An 18,100-nucleotide genomic window follows, 5' to 3' on the forward strand; every position below is an offset into this window, starting at 1 on the left:
TTTTACTGGCAACAGGGGAAGGAGTGGCATTTGCTGTGGAATTCACTTGCCTACTGATTGAAAAGCAGAAAGAACTTGTTAACTAATCTTAACCACTGTATTAGGTAGGCACACATTTAAAAGCACACTGAGGATAGGCAGAATGAAAGATTGTCTAGCACTGTAAATGCCCTACACAGTTTGCGAGAGGAGTAAAAAAGGATGTTCTGTACTGTTGTGTAAGTTGTCTTCCAGGTAGTTTCCTTATCTTGACTCCCCATGGAAGTCTGTTTTCTGGGCCAGTGCTACTTCCACATGAATTAAATTCGTTTTAGAATCTATCCTTATTACCTCGAGCTTCACGTAGCAGTAAAATAGGTGTGTAGTGTCTGTCTCAAAGAGCGTAAATGTCTGTATAAATGAAAGTAACTCATAATATTAACACTTACTCTCTATGTGTGAGCATCCTAACAGCTATATAAACACTGTAAGTTATACTTCCGTCTCAACCTGTGCTGCTTTAATATCATGTGCTTTCTTAATATCATGAATACTTTGCCTGGAATTTCTCTGTATGAAGCTATCATGTTGGAAGAAAAGAGAGAAAAATAAAACTCATTGTTCTGTTGAAAAATACTATCAAGCTGCTCTGGTTTACTAACTCTCTTCCCGAAGGTCTCAAATTAGGCTCTGTAGCAGAAATTCTTGTAATGTCCATCTACCTGTTTTGTATATACTTAGCAGGTATTTGGCTGCTTTTTGGTCAACAGAAAGTAGCATGATTAATTATATCATTTTGTTGTGTATTTTCCTCAACAGAAATTTGCAAGGATCTCTGCTAATGGACTTGGAGTAAATGTTTCAAACCAAGATGGTTTTACACCATTGCATATGGCTGCACTGCATGGACACTCTGAACTTGTCTGTCTCTTGTTGAAACATGGGGCCAGTATCAGTGCCAAGAATGTGAAACATGCAGTTCCTCTTCATCTAGCCTGCCAGAAAGGTCACTTCCAGGTAACCGAGCCTTTTCATAAATGCAAGGTATTTAACACTTAACCACCAACAAAAAGCTGTTTTGTGAAATTACCAATAAATTATCAACAAGACTAAACCAGTAACAGTGAAAATTAGTTTGGTGATTCTGTTTTTTCTGTCAATGTCTAAAATATCCAGATGGAAAGGGGATCTTTCAACTGAAACAGTTTCAGTAGGCACCTTTTCTTTCTAAGTGACCTGAAATAATGGTTTAATGAAAGTGCTGCAAATAGCTACTGTCATACATCAAACGCTTTAAAAATACCTTGTGCAGCTGAATCTTCCTGTGTATTTTCTCTCTGTACCTTCTGTTCAAGGAGGTTATGTGTACATCTGTTGATGCAATGGACTTAGTATCTTCAAAAGCCACAGTATTAAATATTTACTGTATCTTCAACTCATTTAAGTAGATTGTGAGCCAAGTGGAGCTCTGCGGGTAGCAGATAACCTCATCCCTGACTTCAAGTCAGGGAAGCATAAGCAGTGAAGGAGAAGCATGAGCTAGTGAGGGGAGGATACTCGTACAGGAGGGAGAGTAAATGGGGGGGGGGGGGGGGGGGGGAATAATGATCATGAAAAAGCAGGTGCAGACAAGCAAATGGGAATATGCAGAAAAGTGGAAAACCAGGGTTTTAAGAATAAGGAGCTGAGGACTGCAAGAGGAAAAAGAAAATTGAGAGAATTGTGAAGGTGATGGGGAGACAAAGCACTAGGGATGCAAGAAGAAAACAAGAATACAACTCAAACTTGTAGGTTAATGAAGGTTAGTTCATGAGGTATTTACAACATAAAGAACTCCCTCCAAGTATTCTGATGAGTTCAGAAAGGGCGAAAGGATACTGTTGCTGTGGTGGTTTGCTTTTGGTGTTTTGTTAAGTTATTGATTATGTATGTTTTCCACATACCTCAAGTTTTATTTTCTGGCCTTTCTTTCAGTTGCTTAAGCTTTTTTTTTTAAAAGCGTGTGGTAAAACATGAAAATTAGAATGGTAGGAAGAGATGCTTGTGGTTATCATCTGGCAAAGATGAGACTTGTTTTCTCTGTCTTTTTTACTTTCTTCTCTTTTTCATTCCAGATTTCAAAAAAATGTTAAAAAAAAAAAAAAAAAAAGGAAGGGGCCTTTCACTGCATGATTGATTAGCTGGTACCTTAAATTAAAAAGTTGTTACTTCTTTCAATAGGTGGTAAAGTGTCTGATGGATTACAGTGCTAAACAAAATAAAAAGGATATATATGGAAATACTCCTTTAATTTATGCATGCTTGAATGGTCAGTATGAGACTACTGCCTTGTTGTTACAGGTAAGATCACTGAAAACAGCATGTTCAGAATAGTATTTCTTATGTGATATCTGTGCTTATCCACTATTCAGAATCACTATTTTTGGTTACACATTTCTCTGTCAAAACTACTCAGGGAAAAAATAAGAGTATTTGTTATCTCACTCCTTTCAATTCCTTCCCGTCATGGTTTTTTATTAGATAAATATTACTTTCCTATTACACAGCTAGCTGTTTTTATGGAACTTTTCTGTGGCAGGTGTTAGGTTTTTTTGCTTATGATTCTATCGCATAAGGTTTTTTGTGTGTTTTGTGATTTCTTCTTTTTTTTTTTTTTTAATATCTTTTGAACTTGGAATATGTAGTAGATAAATGAAAAAAATGAAATTAGCTGATCCATGAAATTATGGCTATGAGAGAGGAGGAAATAATATTATCAGGTGGCTTATTGTTGAACTGGTGATTGCTAGCTTATGCTTTCTGCATTTGTATACAGCTACAAGGCTTCTGTGGCATTGTTCTCGTTCATACATTGAAAAGGAGAGAAAAACAGAATAGTAATGTGCTATCTCCATTTCATGCTACTCTGTCTTTATAACTTCGATTTTATCTTGCTGTCCAGCATGGAGCTTCTGTTAACATTTCTAATGCCAAAGGAAATACAGCACTGCACGAGGCTGTGATAGGAAAGAATGAAGCCCTGGTAGACTTGCTACTTCAGAATGGCGCAATGACGCACATAAGGAACGAAAGGAACTGTACCCCTGCAGACTGTGCTGAGCCGGTGAGTGCAGAAAGCTCATTGCTGATGTTAGATTTTTCTAAAGTTCCATATGTATAATGCAGGAAAGAAAACAAATATAACTATTTGTCACAACAATATTTGCCAAGACTTCTGTATTTAATAATTATGTGTGCTATAAAGACTAAGATGCCTGTTTATTGTACACGTACAATATGATACCTGTGGTATATGAAACCTGTTGTGTTTCTAAAATAAATTATCCTAGACAAAAATGATAAGTCTAGAAAGAGTGAAAGCACATATGTGAATGAAAATGACATAAAAATCTATGCTAGTAATGGCAGAGAGAGCAGAAGAAATGTTGAACGTAGGAAAAGGAACACCTTTCACTGATGTTACACTGCTGGCAATCTTCCTCCTTCCACCCACTGTCTTTTGCCCTTCGTGCCTTTTGATAGCTTTTATCTTGTCATAGATAACTCTGACCTTCCCTTTTATTAATAGCAATAACATAATATGTAATATTAAATTATAAAGAATTATTTCACTCTTTAAATGATTTGATGCATGGTCCCTATCTTTATGTGCTTAAATAGCCGCTGAGATGTAGCATAATGACCACAAAATTCTGTACTGAATCAATTTTAGTATGTGTATTACCATTTAAACTGAAATTAGCTTAACCATAAATAATACAGTTTAAAATAATAGGTCAAGACTATAAAATCATCATGCCGGTACAGTGCAACTTGTGGAACATTGATTTTGTCCCTACTCAAAATGATACAATTTGAAGTTAATATTTATAATGAGGTATTTTTGTGTGCGTTACATTCATTTTGGCAGCGATTAACACACTCTGCGTAGACTAGAATCCTAAAGTGCACTGATGTTTTTCTTTTTCTTTAATAATGGTGAAAATGGAAACTTTTAAAATTAAGAATTCAAATATCATTAAGTTGCTGGAAACAGCACCAAGCTGTGTAGCTACATCAGCAGAGAGAGAAAAGGAGTGTGAGCAGCATGCTACTATCAAGATAAGAAAAAAAGGTACGTGTCATATTTCCACTGGTATGAATAAAAAGGGATTTAGGAATTCATGTGTGACTACATCAAATATTTTCTATAAATGACTTACAATTAAAGAACAGTCAACTATTTTGCATATTTATTACAGGTAACACCTAAAATACTATAACTAAATGCAGCAGACTTTGTATTATATTGGTGACATCGCTGCAAACTCAGTTTTCACTTTTTTGGGGTGTGTGTGGGAATTTTACATGCAAAAGCATTTGAAGTTAAAAAATGTGCCACATTTGAGATGATATAATTTACCGTGTAGTAATTGTCCATTTCAGTGCAAAGTAAAACAGATCAATTTAAATCACCTCTAGTTGTCATTTACATTGCCCTAAACCAGCATAGGGAGTGACTCTTCCATTAGTTACTGTCTCTCATATTATGGGACAGAAATAAGAGCTACAAAGGTTTGCAGAAGAGTGACTTTCAGTAAATGGCAGCACATAGTACAGTCTAAGCAAATATGTTGAGACACATGGAACAGTTTGACAATACAGCTGAGCTGATATAATGGCTTATTGCCCTTTAAAAGAGATAGTATTACTCACCATCCACCCTCCCCTCTTCCCCCTCGCCCTCAGCTTCTGGTCTTGCTTATCCACTACTTTCCTTATGCTGGCTCAGAAGTTTTTCAGATGAATTTTCAAGCTGATACAGTTCACTAACTTGGGGAAAGGGGTGTAACAAGTAAAAACAGGGGTGTAACCTGGGGCAAGGGGTGTAACAACGTAAAAATTGGAATTAAGGGCCTCAAAGTCCAGAATTACTTGGTCTCTTCAGAAGCTTGGCCAGTCATGCTAATCTGATGAAGAACGCTTACTCCCATGACTTAAAATGCTTTAAAATTTCCAAAGATAAATTGTGACTCTGATTCAAGTTATTACTATTATAGTTTTACTGTAAAAGTTTAAATCTGTCAGTAGATACCACTTTTCATTCATAACTGTGTTTTTTTAATTCTTAAGTGTGACTCACTTGTAATTTTAGCTGCCTGTTCTTTTAAACTCCTAGTGAATTCTAAGCCATGTGAGAAAGCCGATGATCCCATAAGCAGACAACTTCAGCTGGTCCAATCAATTAACAGATTTAACAAGTAAGCATAGAAGCTTCCTCAGAAGACCGTTTATTGTTTCCTATAAGCGAATAAGAAATGCAACTGTTAATAAAGCCCAAAAGTGGGTCAAGCATTGTTATGCATCACACGTGACTAATTTGACAGTAGATGTTAATCCTCAGAGGCATGCACATTCGTATCACCAGACAGATGTTCTAGGCATGACATAGTCATTGGTGGTGAACAGCAGTGATGTGCTGTGCAGCAGGAGGGAAAAGCTGGCCAGTGAAGGAGTACTTGCAAATGTATATATAATTGTTTTTGCACTAATACTTGGTGTACCATAAATTAAGAATTTCAGAGCCAGACTGCTTTCAAAAAATCATCTTAGTGCTTCACTCAGTGGCTGGGTTTTGCCTATGATCTTTTTAAATGTTAACGTATATTCTGTGATAAAATACAGGAAATCCTAGCCGGCTGTCATTTTGAGGTGGTGTTGTCAGACAGTAGCCTTTCTTTGTTGAGATAGCGCCACCGTGTGGATTTTCTGTGATTGAGGGACTTTGTGGAAAGACTTATGTAGTTAAAAATTTCTTTAAAATGTTTTTTAGAGCGAAACATTTACGGAGAACAATAACAAGAGATAAAAGTGTCCCTAATTTTGACTATCAGTTATTGCATCAGGTAAGTGGAAGTACTTGCTTGAATTATTTGTATAATACAGCAAATGTGTTTGTTTTGTCTGCTATTAATACAGATACACGTAACAGGGAAGCTTCTTTACTAGTGGTGGTTGGTGAATCCCAGAAGTTCTGACCTGTTTGCTAACTTCCTGATGTTCCATTGTTCAAACTTCAGTGGTGCTTCTATAACACCTCTTAAACATCTTATTCTTATTTTTAAACCTCTTAAAGCCTTTTACTGCAGGCTTCATCTGTGTCTTGTTTTCTGTGTCATGTCTAACAAAATCTAGGCTATAGCAAGGCTTGAAAAACTCTACAGCTTGTAAGAGCTGTAGCCAAGCAGAGATGCTATTTACAAGAGAGAAATTTTTCAGTAGGTTAAAATTAGGGTTTGCATGATAAGTCTGCTTGGAGGAGGAGATTGTTTGCAAGGGTTGATAGCAAACTGCATGTTGCATTGCCAGCTGTGACACAAATACATGTAATCAATTCATCTGTGGTTGGGGGTACCATGGCACCCTGTGCCAATCTGACTGTTGGATGCTGCCCTCCACCCAGAGCATGTGCTCCCTTTTCCTCCTTTACACTGGCTTTGACTCTCATTGGACCTTCTGCTGAGCCGCCTCAGCATACTAAATCAAGAGAAGAACTACCCCATTCAAAAGAAAACAGTTTTTTACCAGGTTAGTTCAGTAGCTGCCCGTTATTAGATTGACATAGCCTTAGAAATGCAGACTCTGATGCTCACCTCCATCTAGAAAATGGAATACCGTTCTATTTCATAGAGCGCTTATGAGATTTAACATGTGCATAGAGCCTTGAGAATGCCAAATTAATGCTATAAAACTAATGTTTTATTAATTCTTTCTAGAATTAATGATAATATCCCACTATTTAATTAAATGTGGGATTTAGATTTTACAATTGTGGATCACTGAAGGCAGTATGTCATGTAAGTATAGCAAGTGTCAAAAAACTAATATGTGATCATGGTACATAGCACTTCAATCATGTGCGATTGTCGTAGCTTTGTGAATTTACACGTCATACAGCTCTAAATTGTTAGTAGGTTTAAACATGTATGATCTCCATCTGAAACTTTTTCAAGATTGTTGCCATTATTTCAGTAAAAGGGTATCGTAATTTATTTCTGCCTTTAGTTCTTATCTTAGAAAATCTGTCATTAGCATGCTTGGATTCTCTTTTTTCTCTTAGTTATTTTAACATTTGCCAGGTGGCCAGTAGTCAAGCAGAGCCACCCGCTCTGAAAAGGAAACATCAGCAGCAGATGTGGAAATGGAAGATAAGAATAGCTGGAATGACCAAAAAGAGTCTTTAAGGGGGGGGGGGAGGGTGGGTGTCTCTTCCCTGACAGTGAAGACCTGGAAGCTGGGAGTTTTTGCCTTTGCCTTCAGCAGTGCCAGGTTGAGACTGTCTGTGTTACTGCTTACACAGTTCTTAATGGTAAAAGAAATGGCTGTTGATTTCAAGTACCTTGAGACTTGCATTACAAAAGGTGTTTAGAAGAGTTAGGATGCTATTGGGATAGTGCAGTGAAAATAAGTTTTGCAATGCCTTCATTATCTTTTCAGTTCTGGTACTGATGTATGTGTAGCCTGGGGCAGGTTGGGCTCTTGTTTTCTCCTGTGGAGACTGAATGTAATTACTGTCCTACAAAGTATGCTATTTTTAATCCTTGGCTGTGTTCTCAGTATAAAGAATACCATGAAATTAATGTGATAATTATATTCAAGAAACACTATATTCATTTGACTTTTTTGTAATGAAAAAAGTAGACAATGCTTTTAACATACCATTTTTCTATCCTCACAGTTAGCTATTAAAAGCTTTGATAAAACCAAGTTAAAATCTGTTGAAAAGCTGGACCGGAGCAAAGTTAAGATTATTGACACAGGATGCAGTGGCGAGTTTGTGAAACATGATGACGTGATAGAAGTCCCTCACAGGAGTAAATTAATGCACCGAAGACACACTGTTAATGTGCCACTTTCAGCAGAGAATGTCAGCGATAATAGTTTATCCAGCCCTAGAAATCCAAGTATTTCACAATTGAGAGACTGCTGTGATGACGTGCTTTCAAAACATTGACAAGGAAGTGTGAATTTGATGTCAAAAGCTGAGGAATTAGGTGGTGTTAATTTCAATAACCCTTCACTGTATATCAAAGAATTCAGTGACGCTTGCAAGCCTGCCTGCAGAACAGAATACAAGGATGACTCTTCAGCAGAAACAGAATGTTCCTAGCACCTTCAAAGACTGAATCCTCTGTTGATGTCGGAGGTAACTACACAGCCAGATCGTTACTGATCTCAACATGTTAACAGGGACGTACTGAGAGGTAGACAGCAAAATTACTTTCCTATCCTACTTAGCACTTATTAAAAAATTATATGTAACAGTAAACCAAACAAAACCCTCTATTGTATTTTTTCAGCCACCCACCTTGTTTTTAAAACTCTTTGAATAATTTTTGCGTTTTCAGTTTTTATCACTACATTGGATAAGTATATGTAAATATATATATATTTATATACATATAAAGATATATTGGATAACAAGGTATTTATTGCCAGAGGTAACTGAAATATCTCTATTTTTATTGTAATGTTATGAACCATTATAGTATATATTTCTGTATATTTCAGTAGCTGGGAAAACAATAGTCTGTAACATCTGCGATGCCACATTAGGAGATTTATACGTGCTATTGATGTGAAGGGATGTAATCCTTGCTAATTTCTTTGCAATGCTTCCCTGTATTGGATCTGCAAGATCAAGTTCTTACATAGGAGCCAAGGTACTGGGGAAGAAGTAGAGAGCTCTTGACAAAGCTAAACTTTGGACTCACTTTTCACAGCCTAATCAAAAAAAAAAAAAAAAAAGCAGAAGCAAGCCTATATAAGGACACATAAAATTGCTTTGTGGTTTGTTTTTTTTCCCCCTCTAAAGCAAGTCATGCAAAAATGCACAAATATTCATGATTCTGAACCAGGGCAACATCTGCAGACAATTAGGAGCCTCCTCTGGACTGCTCTTTAAAAAGGTGAAATTCCAATTATGAAAAGTACTTCTCACGTCAGTAAGCATTTGTGATCACTGAAGAATTGAAAGCTTGCAAGTAACTATAAGATGGCTGCTTAGATTTGAACTTCATTTTCAGTTATGGTAGGAGAATGTGTAAATAGGACAAGCCAGGTTTCTAAGTGCAGTATTTTTTATTCTTGGCTCATCACATCCAGCTTGCATTTTATTTCATAAACTATTTGTATGACTAATTCTATTCCTTTTAACTGTGGTATTAGTAAACTGCCTGGCAAAGTACAACGCTGGAAGACGTACTGATTATTTTTTCAAATAACTTTTTACTCTAAGAGGTAAAATGCGCAATAAGTGCACATATAAACATTTGGAGATGAGGGTCGTGTTTATTTTTCTATTAATTTATGAGTTTATCTGATTTTCTAATGTGCCTTGGATTTGTGCCAAATGATGGAAAGAAAAAACTAGTAAAATAACCCTTGAAAATGCTGTTTTCTTTGAGTGTTTTTTTCGAAGCATTGAGTCTTTTATGCAGACTTCCTTGCTTTTGTTTTTGTAGGCATTTGAAGACTTCACCTTGTGTCTCTGTGTAACCTGAGGGATCTGTTGGAATTTACTCTGAAGTTCAGTATGACCTTCTTCCCTCCTACATTCATGGATTACTATTATTAGGTTGTGTGGTTTTGGATTTAAGGTATAGAGGTGTACAATACAGAACTGTTAGTGAAAGCAAACGTTTTCATGTAACTTCCTTCTCTAGCTCTACATTCCCATTTAAAAAAAAAAAAAAAAAAAAAAGTAGGATGGATGTTCAGCTATTACGAGCCAAAGACCAAGAGGAGAGACATATGAACTAGTTTTTCCTTCTTGTGACACTATGAGGATGACCTAGAGTAAGTCACTTATCCTTACCTGTAGCAAAAATAACCTACATATTACTTATAAAGCTTAAGATACAAGTAAACTTTCATAGATCTGATTTCCAAACTACATAGTGAGAATTTTGCTTGTGTTTTAATTATACTATGCATTTAACTAAATGATTCTTGTCTTAAGACTTCTTGACAATATAGATGAGAAAAATCAGTTTATTAGGTTTTCAATACTGGTGATACTATGCTACAGAATATAAGTACAGAATATACTGCTGTAACTACAGAACATGAATTAGCACAATGACACTAAGTTCAGTATCAAGTCTTTTTTCTTAATCCTTAATAATAAGCACAGTGTGGTTGAATAGCTTTGGAAACAAGTTTTAAGATAGCTTATTAAATACTTTTGAAAATGATAAGCAAGTTAGAGATAAGCATCAGAGGATGTGAACTCCTTTAGATACTTGCTTCTTTTCTATTAAAGACAGATTTTTGAATGCAACAGGTTATGGAAAACAACTTGTTCAATACTATTTTCTGTGCAAGCGGTGACACAGCTGCAACACTCCCAAGTGTCAGCCTTGCCATGAATTGTTATATAATTATTGGTCCATTTTACTCAAAGAATTGGCCAAGTGTTAAAGTAGCGCTTGCCTTTGGAACAACTTCCCCCCCCCGCAATGAAATATAAAATTTGCAAGGAAAAAAACATAGTAGCTTACTAAGGCAACTTGTTGCATATTGCCTACTGTATTTTTTAACAAAATCTGTATTTTAAGACATCTAACAGGAGAATATTTTTTTTTCTTTAGAGTTTTATAGAAAAAGTACACATTTATTAGAATTCACCTGAGTTTTCTATTCTATTACAGTATCAGAACAGTTGTCCTCGTGAACCTGAGGCTACTTAAGTGACCAAGCCATGCTTCAGTTTTATTCAGTGTCCAGTCCTGGATAAAGCTTATTTTCAGGCATTTTGGATGTATAGTGTATGTATTAAAAAAGAAACAAAACACCAAAAAGCAAAACACTTGAATGCCAAACAGTTCCACTATAATCTAAATGATGGACAGATGATAACTAGCAAATTATTTAGGTAAGTGTAATAGTTTGCAAGTTTCCTTTGACTTGCTTGACCAAGCTTGTAATTAAAAAATACCTTAATATTCAAAGATAGAATGATCAAAGGCTAAACTGGAATAGGATTTGAAGGGAATGCCCCTGGAAGCTTCCCCTAGCAATCTGTAGTGCAAATATACTGAAGTCAACTTCATGACACTTACTTATGATTTATCTGCAAAGCATGTTACTGTATGGTCCAGTTTAATCTCCAAAAAGTTGTTAAGTTAAAATAAATCCAAAGTATTACTTCACATTTTGATAACTGAGATTCTGGAACAGCTGCTTTAGAAGAACAACAAGGCAATAACGCTTATGTTGTTAGAAGAAGAATTTGATAAAAGCATGGATGCTTAGGATGTATCTGTAGCCCTACTGAGAAAAGTTTTAAACCATCTGTCGCGACACCTTGACTTGAACCACTTCACACTGGTAAAGGGTCATTAGTCTAAAAAAAGGTAGCATACACCCACAATATTACTGAAGTTAAGAAATCCTAATTACAAACACAGACAAGCAAAACACCCAGTCTAGTTCAAATGAAACAAAAATAACTGTTTAAATACTTCTTAACCACATTCACACAAGATGAAAAACACCCACTAGTGCTCACTTTAAACAATTTTATTCTGTTTCAAAAACCACTGCAGTTGGGATCATACATGTTCCTGTTAAATTATGTCAGAAAAGGGTTTTGTGGTGGTAGAGTGTTTATATCAGCACGTTACAGTATTTATCGTACTTAGTTCCATAACCATATTTTTGAATAAACGTATAGCACAAGTTCAGTTTTACTTTATGCATGCAGGAGTTGCAGAAAGTGTAGGAAAATGGTCTTTTTCTCAAGGTACTAAACACTCCAGCCATTTGATAAGAAATGGAGGTAGTTTTAAGAATATAAGATACCAAGTGTCTGAACAGTGCTGTATTAACACAATTAACTTGCTTTTTTTGAGATAGCTTGATTTAGGGGAATGGTTCAACTGTAGGCTGGTTACAGTTTCTTTACATGGACTGCCTGATACGAAGTCCTCTGATCCAAATGCTACTTTGATACCTTCACTTTATTTTATAAATTTCCAGCAAGGACTTGAGAGCCAGTGAGCTGCTGGATAGGCTTCCTTCAGGGCTCAGGAAAATCTTGTTTCTAACACTTCTGTGATTTAAAGCCTGGAGGTAAGTTTTTAAACTCCTAGAGTTGCTGTTCCCAGCTTTACACTTAGCTCCTCCTCATGTTATGGTATCTCCAATAGCAGCAAGTTAAGTGTGTGCAGCTGCTGAAAGCATAGCTTACACACTGAGTAAGGGGCAACAAAATGTTCATGCTAATGAAGCAGTGGGGAACCCCACACTGCTCAGGCCTCTTAAACTACAAAAATTTAAGTTATAAAATCCCCTTCTCAGATTTATTTTACAAGACAAGTTCATTTGTTGGCCTTTTTATAAAAAAAAAAAAAAGCGTAAACATTTTCAGATCTTGCATTCTGCCCGGTTAACAGCATGTTGCCTTTTTCCAGGCCTTTTGTTTGGCAGACAGTCTTACAGTAGTATTAATAATCCTCCTCTTCATCAGAATCCAATACTTTCCTTCTGTTGAACTAAAATAAAATACATGATGTGAAAATAGAAGGGTCACAGTAAGTCCAACACAGAGCAACCCTTTCAAACTCCATGCATTTGACAATGAATACATTACATGGGAGCAAAATATTCACCCCATCACCCTCTCCCCGCCAAGTCCCTGCCTAGCATTAATGGTGGTACAGGACAGACACACAGGGTAGTCTGTCTCACAACAGAACACTGATACCCCAGTGCCTCTATCTGCAAATTTTACTATTGATAAGGACTGCTATGATTTAATCCCAGCACCTATCACTGTAGGTAAGAGAGGTGGTAAATACAAAGTTAAGTTCTACCCTGAACTGAAATGGTCCAATACATGCAATTTTTCTGCTCTATTTTATAACAAATTAAAATCACATTTAGGAAATAAAGCTTACCTTTACTGTTGTTTTCTTTTCTGTTTGCTGACTCACTTTTTCAAGTATTTCTATCAAACCTTGTTCCGATACCTAGGAAAGCAAAAGAAAAGCCACATAACCATATTTGGAGATACTTAGTATCAAACAACCGAATCACACTATCACTTTTTATAATAGGTGTTTGATGGAACTATATAATAGTATTTAGAAGCTCTCAATTGCCTTTTTCAGTTATTTAATTTACAGATATTAAAAACTTTTTTTTTTTTAGAGTGAATTACATTTGAAAATTAATATATGTGAGAAAGAATTGGAAAAACATAACTCACCTTTCCAGCTAGCTGTCCAAATCTTGCCATCTGTATAAGATAATTCTCTACTGCTTTTGCTTTGTCTGGTTTCACAAGTGCTAAATTGCTTACTGCAACAAAAACAGGCTCTGTTCATTTTGCTTTAAAACAGCTCAAATACCTTCACTAGTAACTAGAGACAAATTTGCCTATGAAGCAGTAGTCTTCATGCCAGGGTCATGAAATAAATTGAAAAAGGCATTTTCATTTATGTAAAATAAAGATACAAGATAGTTGTATTTCTCCTTTTAAATATTTGTTCCTAATTAGATTAACTAATTTTGACTCTCACTACCATTCCTACTATTAATTTAAAAAAAAAAAAAAAAATCATTAACAGCATTTGGATGTCAGTTAACCCCTCCCCTCCAATCATTAATATCACCAACTGAAAAGCTCTAATAGCTTTTTCTTCCCATCAACAACAGTATTTTTGTAGTCTGGCCTATATACAAGCACATACGTGCTTGATTTGAGCAGCACTGGAGTACACTAGATGAGAATTTTTTATTAGAAAGTTACTTGGATACTTACATCTTGCACGAGCTGCTTGATCAAGAACTTGAGCTAAAATAGTATTTCTTATCTCTGCTTCCCTGTAACGAAAAATTAACCACACTTTATAAGTGGGATTTTAAATACCTAAAATAATATGCACAAACCAGCAAACTACAGAAGACTTTCGATTCACGTAAGTGACTTCTGGAGGTGCCTTCAAACCTTACATTTACATGATTTCTTTTATAACATTTTCTGTTATGAGCTCTATGTACGTTGACAAAGTTACATAGCTGACATCTTCCAAGAAATCAATATGGAGTTTACTATTTACACTTTCTTACTGTTTATTATTACATCTTCAAGACAAAAGCCATGCTACCCACTGTAAAGATTCTGCATTCAGTTCCATGTGGAATTTCACCAAAGACAGTATATGGTAAAGCAGGCATAGGGAACAGTCCGTGCAATTGCAAGACAGAACCAAACCTCATTATTTATTTAGAATTTATCAGTAAGTTTTCATATATTTAAAATATTTGACTACGTATTTGCAAAACTGGAATTTTAGTTTATGCATTTCAGTTAACACAAACTGTCACTGTGTGCAAAGTCTAGCTCTTTAAACACTTATTTTCTATTTTCCACTTAGTGCAAATACTAAACACCATTTCCGCACTAAGCTGTGACATGAATCATTTTGTTTCATATTTTTAACTGTGACAGATGTCCCAGAAAAATCAAATCAACTAGGAAAGCATGTTGCCATTGCACTAACAGAGCCAAACCCAAACTTGTCACTCAGACAAAACTCCAGTGTGAGAAGAGTTCTGCCAGCCTTCGAGATTTTCTTAAGACCAATTCTTACCACTCTGAAAAGCCAAGGTTTCTGAGTTCCAGAAGCAGATGATAGTGGGAGTGATGCATCCCCAAACCATCCTATTATATCACCAAGGGTCATGAGGTTATTGCACTCAGCTGAGTCCCAAAGTGAAAATGAGCTGCTACTGCTGTTTTCATCCCCACCCCCCCCCTCAGTCTGGGTTCAGACTGCCTGACAGCTCTGTTGTGGATCATCCAATATAGTCATGGCCTGGGAGCCACACTTAGAGCTATCAGATTTTACCTATCCTTGGGTTAAATCTTCAACATTTCAGCTTCTTTGTTGGTGGTTTTTCCAACAACAAAAAAAATTCAGGTGAATATTCCAAAGAAATTAAATATTCAAAAAAAAAAAAAAAAGTCAGAACAATTAGATGCAAGACCAAAAGCCAATAGTTCTCATTTATACCTCTGTTTTGCTTCCTGTTGCGATGGATCACCAGAAGAATCCTAAAGAATGAGATCAGAATAAATATGATCATCCAAAACTATTCCACACAGGACAGTAAGTTTAAATCTTCCAGCAGTGTCAATGTGAGCTAAACTTGCCTGCCTGCTAAACCCGCCTGACTATAGACGAGATCCTAAAAATGAGAATCTGCTGCCCTAGCAAATAAACATGCCATACTATGCTTTCTTCACAAAGCAGTAATGCAAACTAGTGTGATGACTAGTGCTACTGGATCTATCCACAGATTGTTGTAGGTTTGGACATTAAAAGGCCTTCCCATTAGGTCTAAGATAATAAACTTTCCCAAAGCGCAGAAAACAGACAAAAGCATTTAAAACCCATTAAAGTAAGCTAGGGACAAATGAAACTCCGTGTAACATTTTGTATTTATCAATACAGAAGAAAACACAATCCTAGCACGGTATTTTTGGATTAATACAGCCAGCTGAGATGACTATTCAGAAGCAAATAACAAAAAAAGAGGAAACAACTGAACTTTACGTTGAATCTGCACCTCAAATTTTATAGGTAACATTTCAAAGTATGAGAGCGGAACAGGAAACGATACAGAGAGAGGAAGCAAGGCTGATCACAGGTATGGAAGATCCCTTCACAGGAACAACAGAACAGACTGATACACTTCAGCTCTGAGAACGGAGATGACTGTGAAGACCGATGATGGTAATCCCTAGAACTGTGAGTGGCACGGAAAAAGGTGGTGGGGAGGGAAGGGTTATGCGCTGAACCTTCCAAGGCAGCAGCCAGGGCACCCAAGGCAGGTAGCAGGAGGCAGGCGCAAGGTGCCCTGAAGGCGCTGACTGCTCCGGCAGCAGGAGAGGAGAAGAGGAGAGGGCCTGGGGGGTGCCCGGCCGGTCCTCACCCCCCGCCCGCGCCGGGCGCCAGTCACCGAGGCTGCACTCGGCGACGTTTTCAGCAAAAAGCACCGGGCACGGCCGGGCCGCTTCCCGCCTCCCCCCGCCCCGGGCCCCAGCCGGAGCCTTTATTCCCGCAGAGGCCTCCTCACGGCGCGTCCCCTCCTCTCCCCCGTGCCCGCTCCTGCCTTCCCGAGAGAGGCTCCGGCGGAGGGACAGGCCCCGCCGAGCACCCGCCCCCCCCCCGGCCCGGCACCAGGGAGCGGGGGCACTGCCGGGGGGGGGGGCGACGGAGGACGGCGGCGGGGCGGCTGCCCCCGCGCCTTACCCCGTGCTTGGCCTGCAGCTCGGCCAGCCGCTGCTGCCGCAGGGCCTCCAGCTCCTCGTCCGCCATGGCCGCGGGGCGGTCGCGCAGCCGCAGCGCCCACGCCGTACTGCGCCTGCGCCGGCGCGCCAGGCGCTACTAACCCACCGCCGAAGGGACCGCCCGAGCGCGGGGCTCCTCTGCGGCCTGCCCTCTCCTCACGGCGCAGCCGCTTCGCTCTCGGGGCGGCAGCCGCCTGCCCGTCCCCGGCCGCGGGGGCGGGCCGGGTGGGAATGGCGGTGGTTGTCGGTCCTGCCCGGGGGTGTGGGTGGCTCTGCCCTGCTCCCCCGCTCCCTTCAGGCCCGCTCCGTGCAGCAGCTCGTAGTGTTGCCCAAACCTCTTGTCCGTGGGCTCGCCTCTTCCTAGCGCTTGCCAGGTCTGCCAGGTTGGTGAGCCCACGCGCAGTTTCGTTTCTCCAGCGCGGCGATTGTGGCTGGAGCAGCGGTGATGCTGTGAAGAGAAAGCGGGGGAAGTTACAGCCCCTTTTTTTGAGAGCTGCTGGCGTAAGGGGAGCCCAGGTCAGGCTAAGTCAGGCCTGCTTGTTCTCTGGCTCCCGTTCTGTGAGGAGGCAGTGCAGAGTGGTTATGTTATGCCAGGTAAGCTGCTGCTAGGCTGATAGAAACAGCATTGGTTTGGTACGTCCGTTTGTCTGTACCGTTGTAGTCTACTACCGTGACCTTGGATTGATCACACTGTAGCTGTGTCTCCTACAGGTCCTCTGATTTCCTTAAAAAAAAAAAAACAGTGGGAAGGGGGGGCACGATTTGGTTAGCCTTCCCACATGTGCAATATTGACTGATAATTCCCCAAGCTCTGTTCAGCTGTGACTCCCTGAGAAGTAACTTACTGTGCTGTGACCACTGCTTCCAAGTTCGAGACACAGTAGGCAACTGGTGATACAAGATGTTTTACATCTTGTGTTAAGAAGAGAACACAGTGGCTTTGGTATACTGACTAGTGGTGGATAAGAAATCCTGTATGTTGCAAAATGCATAAGATACCAGAGAAAATTACTTCTGGCCGACCTTGCAAATTCCCTGAGAAGATAAAAACCTTAGGCCCTTTTCAGATAACTTAGCTTAGAGTGTCAATATGATTTGTGAGAAGAGAACGTAAATCAAGAAAAGATAGATAGTAGAGTCACTAACGAACACTCTCTAGGATAAGTTGTATCAAACATAAAGTGTCCCGCTGTGCAGAATCACTAGAAAAGGGTCAACTAGCGGACAAGTGAGGAAGACTATCAAAGACCACCAGAGGACCCCTGAAGACCACCAAACATTTTGAGTGCGCCTGCACCAAGGGCATTTACATATATTAATGAGTTCCTGGAATTCAGATGAATATGTGTTGTGGTTTAACACCAGCCAGCAACTAAGCACCACGCAGCCGCTCACTCACTCCCCCCCACCCAGTGGGATGGGGGAGAAAATCGGGAAAAGAAGCAAAACCTGTGGGTTGAGATAAGAATGGTTTAATAGAACAGAAAAGAAGAAAATAATAATGATAACACTAATAAAATGACAACAGCAATAATGAAAGTATTGGAATGTACGAATGATGCGCAGTGCAATTGCTCACCACCCGCTGACCGGCACCCAGCTAGTCCCCGAGTGGCGATTCCCCGCCCCCCCTTCCCAGTTCCTATACTAAATGGGACGTCCCATGGTATGGAATACCCCGTTGGCCAGTTTGGATCAGCTGCCCTGGCTGTGTCCTGTGCCAACTTCTTGTGCCCCTCCAGCTTTCTTACTGGCTGGGCATGAGAAGCTGAAAAATCC

At 38.9% G+C, this 18,100-nt stretch overlaps 2 protein-coding genes across 14 annotated transcripts in view; one reads left to right on the forward strand and one right to left on the reverse strand.

Annotated features, from left to right (window-relative positions):
- The window catches only part of ANKRD27 (ankyrin repeat domain 27), a 49,377-nt gene extending 38,938 nt beyond the window's left edge, over positions 1–10,439 (forward strand). For 10 of the 13 annotated variants that reach the window (XM_030025787.2, XM_030025792.2, XM_030025791.2 and 7 more), the window contains 7 exons: positions 799–996; positions 2,200–2,319; positions 2,921–3,082; positions 3,985–4,093; positions 5,138–5,219; positions 5,792–5,864; positions 7,697–9,409. In XM_030025787.2, the coding sequence (XP_029881647.1) occupies positions 799–996; positions 2,200–2,319; positions 2,921–3,082; positions 3,985–4,093; positions 5,138–5,219; positions 5,792–5,864; positions 7,697–7,972 (1,020 nt within the window). In that variant the 3' untranslated portion in view covers positions 7,973–9,409. Of the gene's footprint in view, positions 1–798; positions 997–2,199; positions 2,320–2,920; positions 3,083–3,984; positions 4,094–5,137; positions 5,220–5,791; positions 5,865–7,696; positions 9,410–9,482 lie in introns of those variants that run through there. The other 3 variants (XR_003925023.2, XR_003925024.2, XM_041126319.1) reach the window with 3 other exon arrangements.
- A 1,087-nt stretch (positions 10,440–11,526) lies between these two features.
- On the reverse strand, positions 11,527–16,415 carry PDCD5 (programmed cell death 5). The gene is made up of 6 exons (XM_030025805.2): positions 16,284–16,415; positions 15,042–15,082; positions 13,787–13,848; positions 13,232–13,323; positions 12,921–12,992; positions 11,527–12,515 (listed from the first exon to the last, which is right to left on the reverse strand). The coding sequence occupies exons 1-6, from the start codon at positions 16,347–16,349 to the stop codon at positions 12,468–12,470; spliced, it is 381 nt and encodes a 126-aa protein (XP_029881665.1). The 5' UTR covers positions 16,350–16,415; the 3' UTR covers positions 11,527–12,467.
- Between the last annotated feature and the right edge of the window lie 1,685 nt (positions 16,416–18,100).

This window comes from Aquila chrysaetos, chromosome 9 (assembly GCF_900496995.4).
Source record: "Aquila chrysaetos chrysaetos chromosome 9, bAquChr1.4, whole genome shotgun sequence".
Taxonomy (NCBI): domain Eukaryota; kingdom Metazoa; phylum Chordata; class Aves; order Accipitriformes; family Accipitridae; genus Aquila; species Aquila chrysaetos.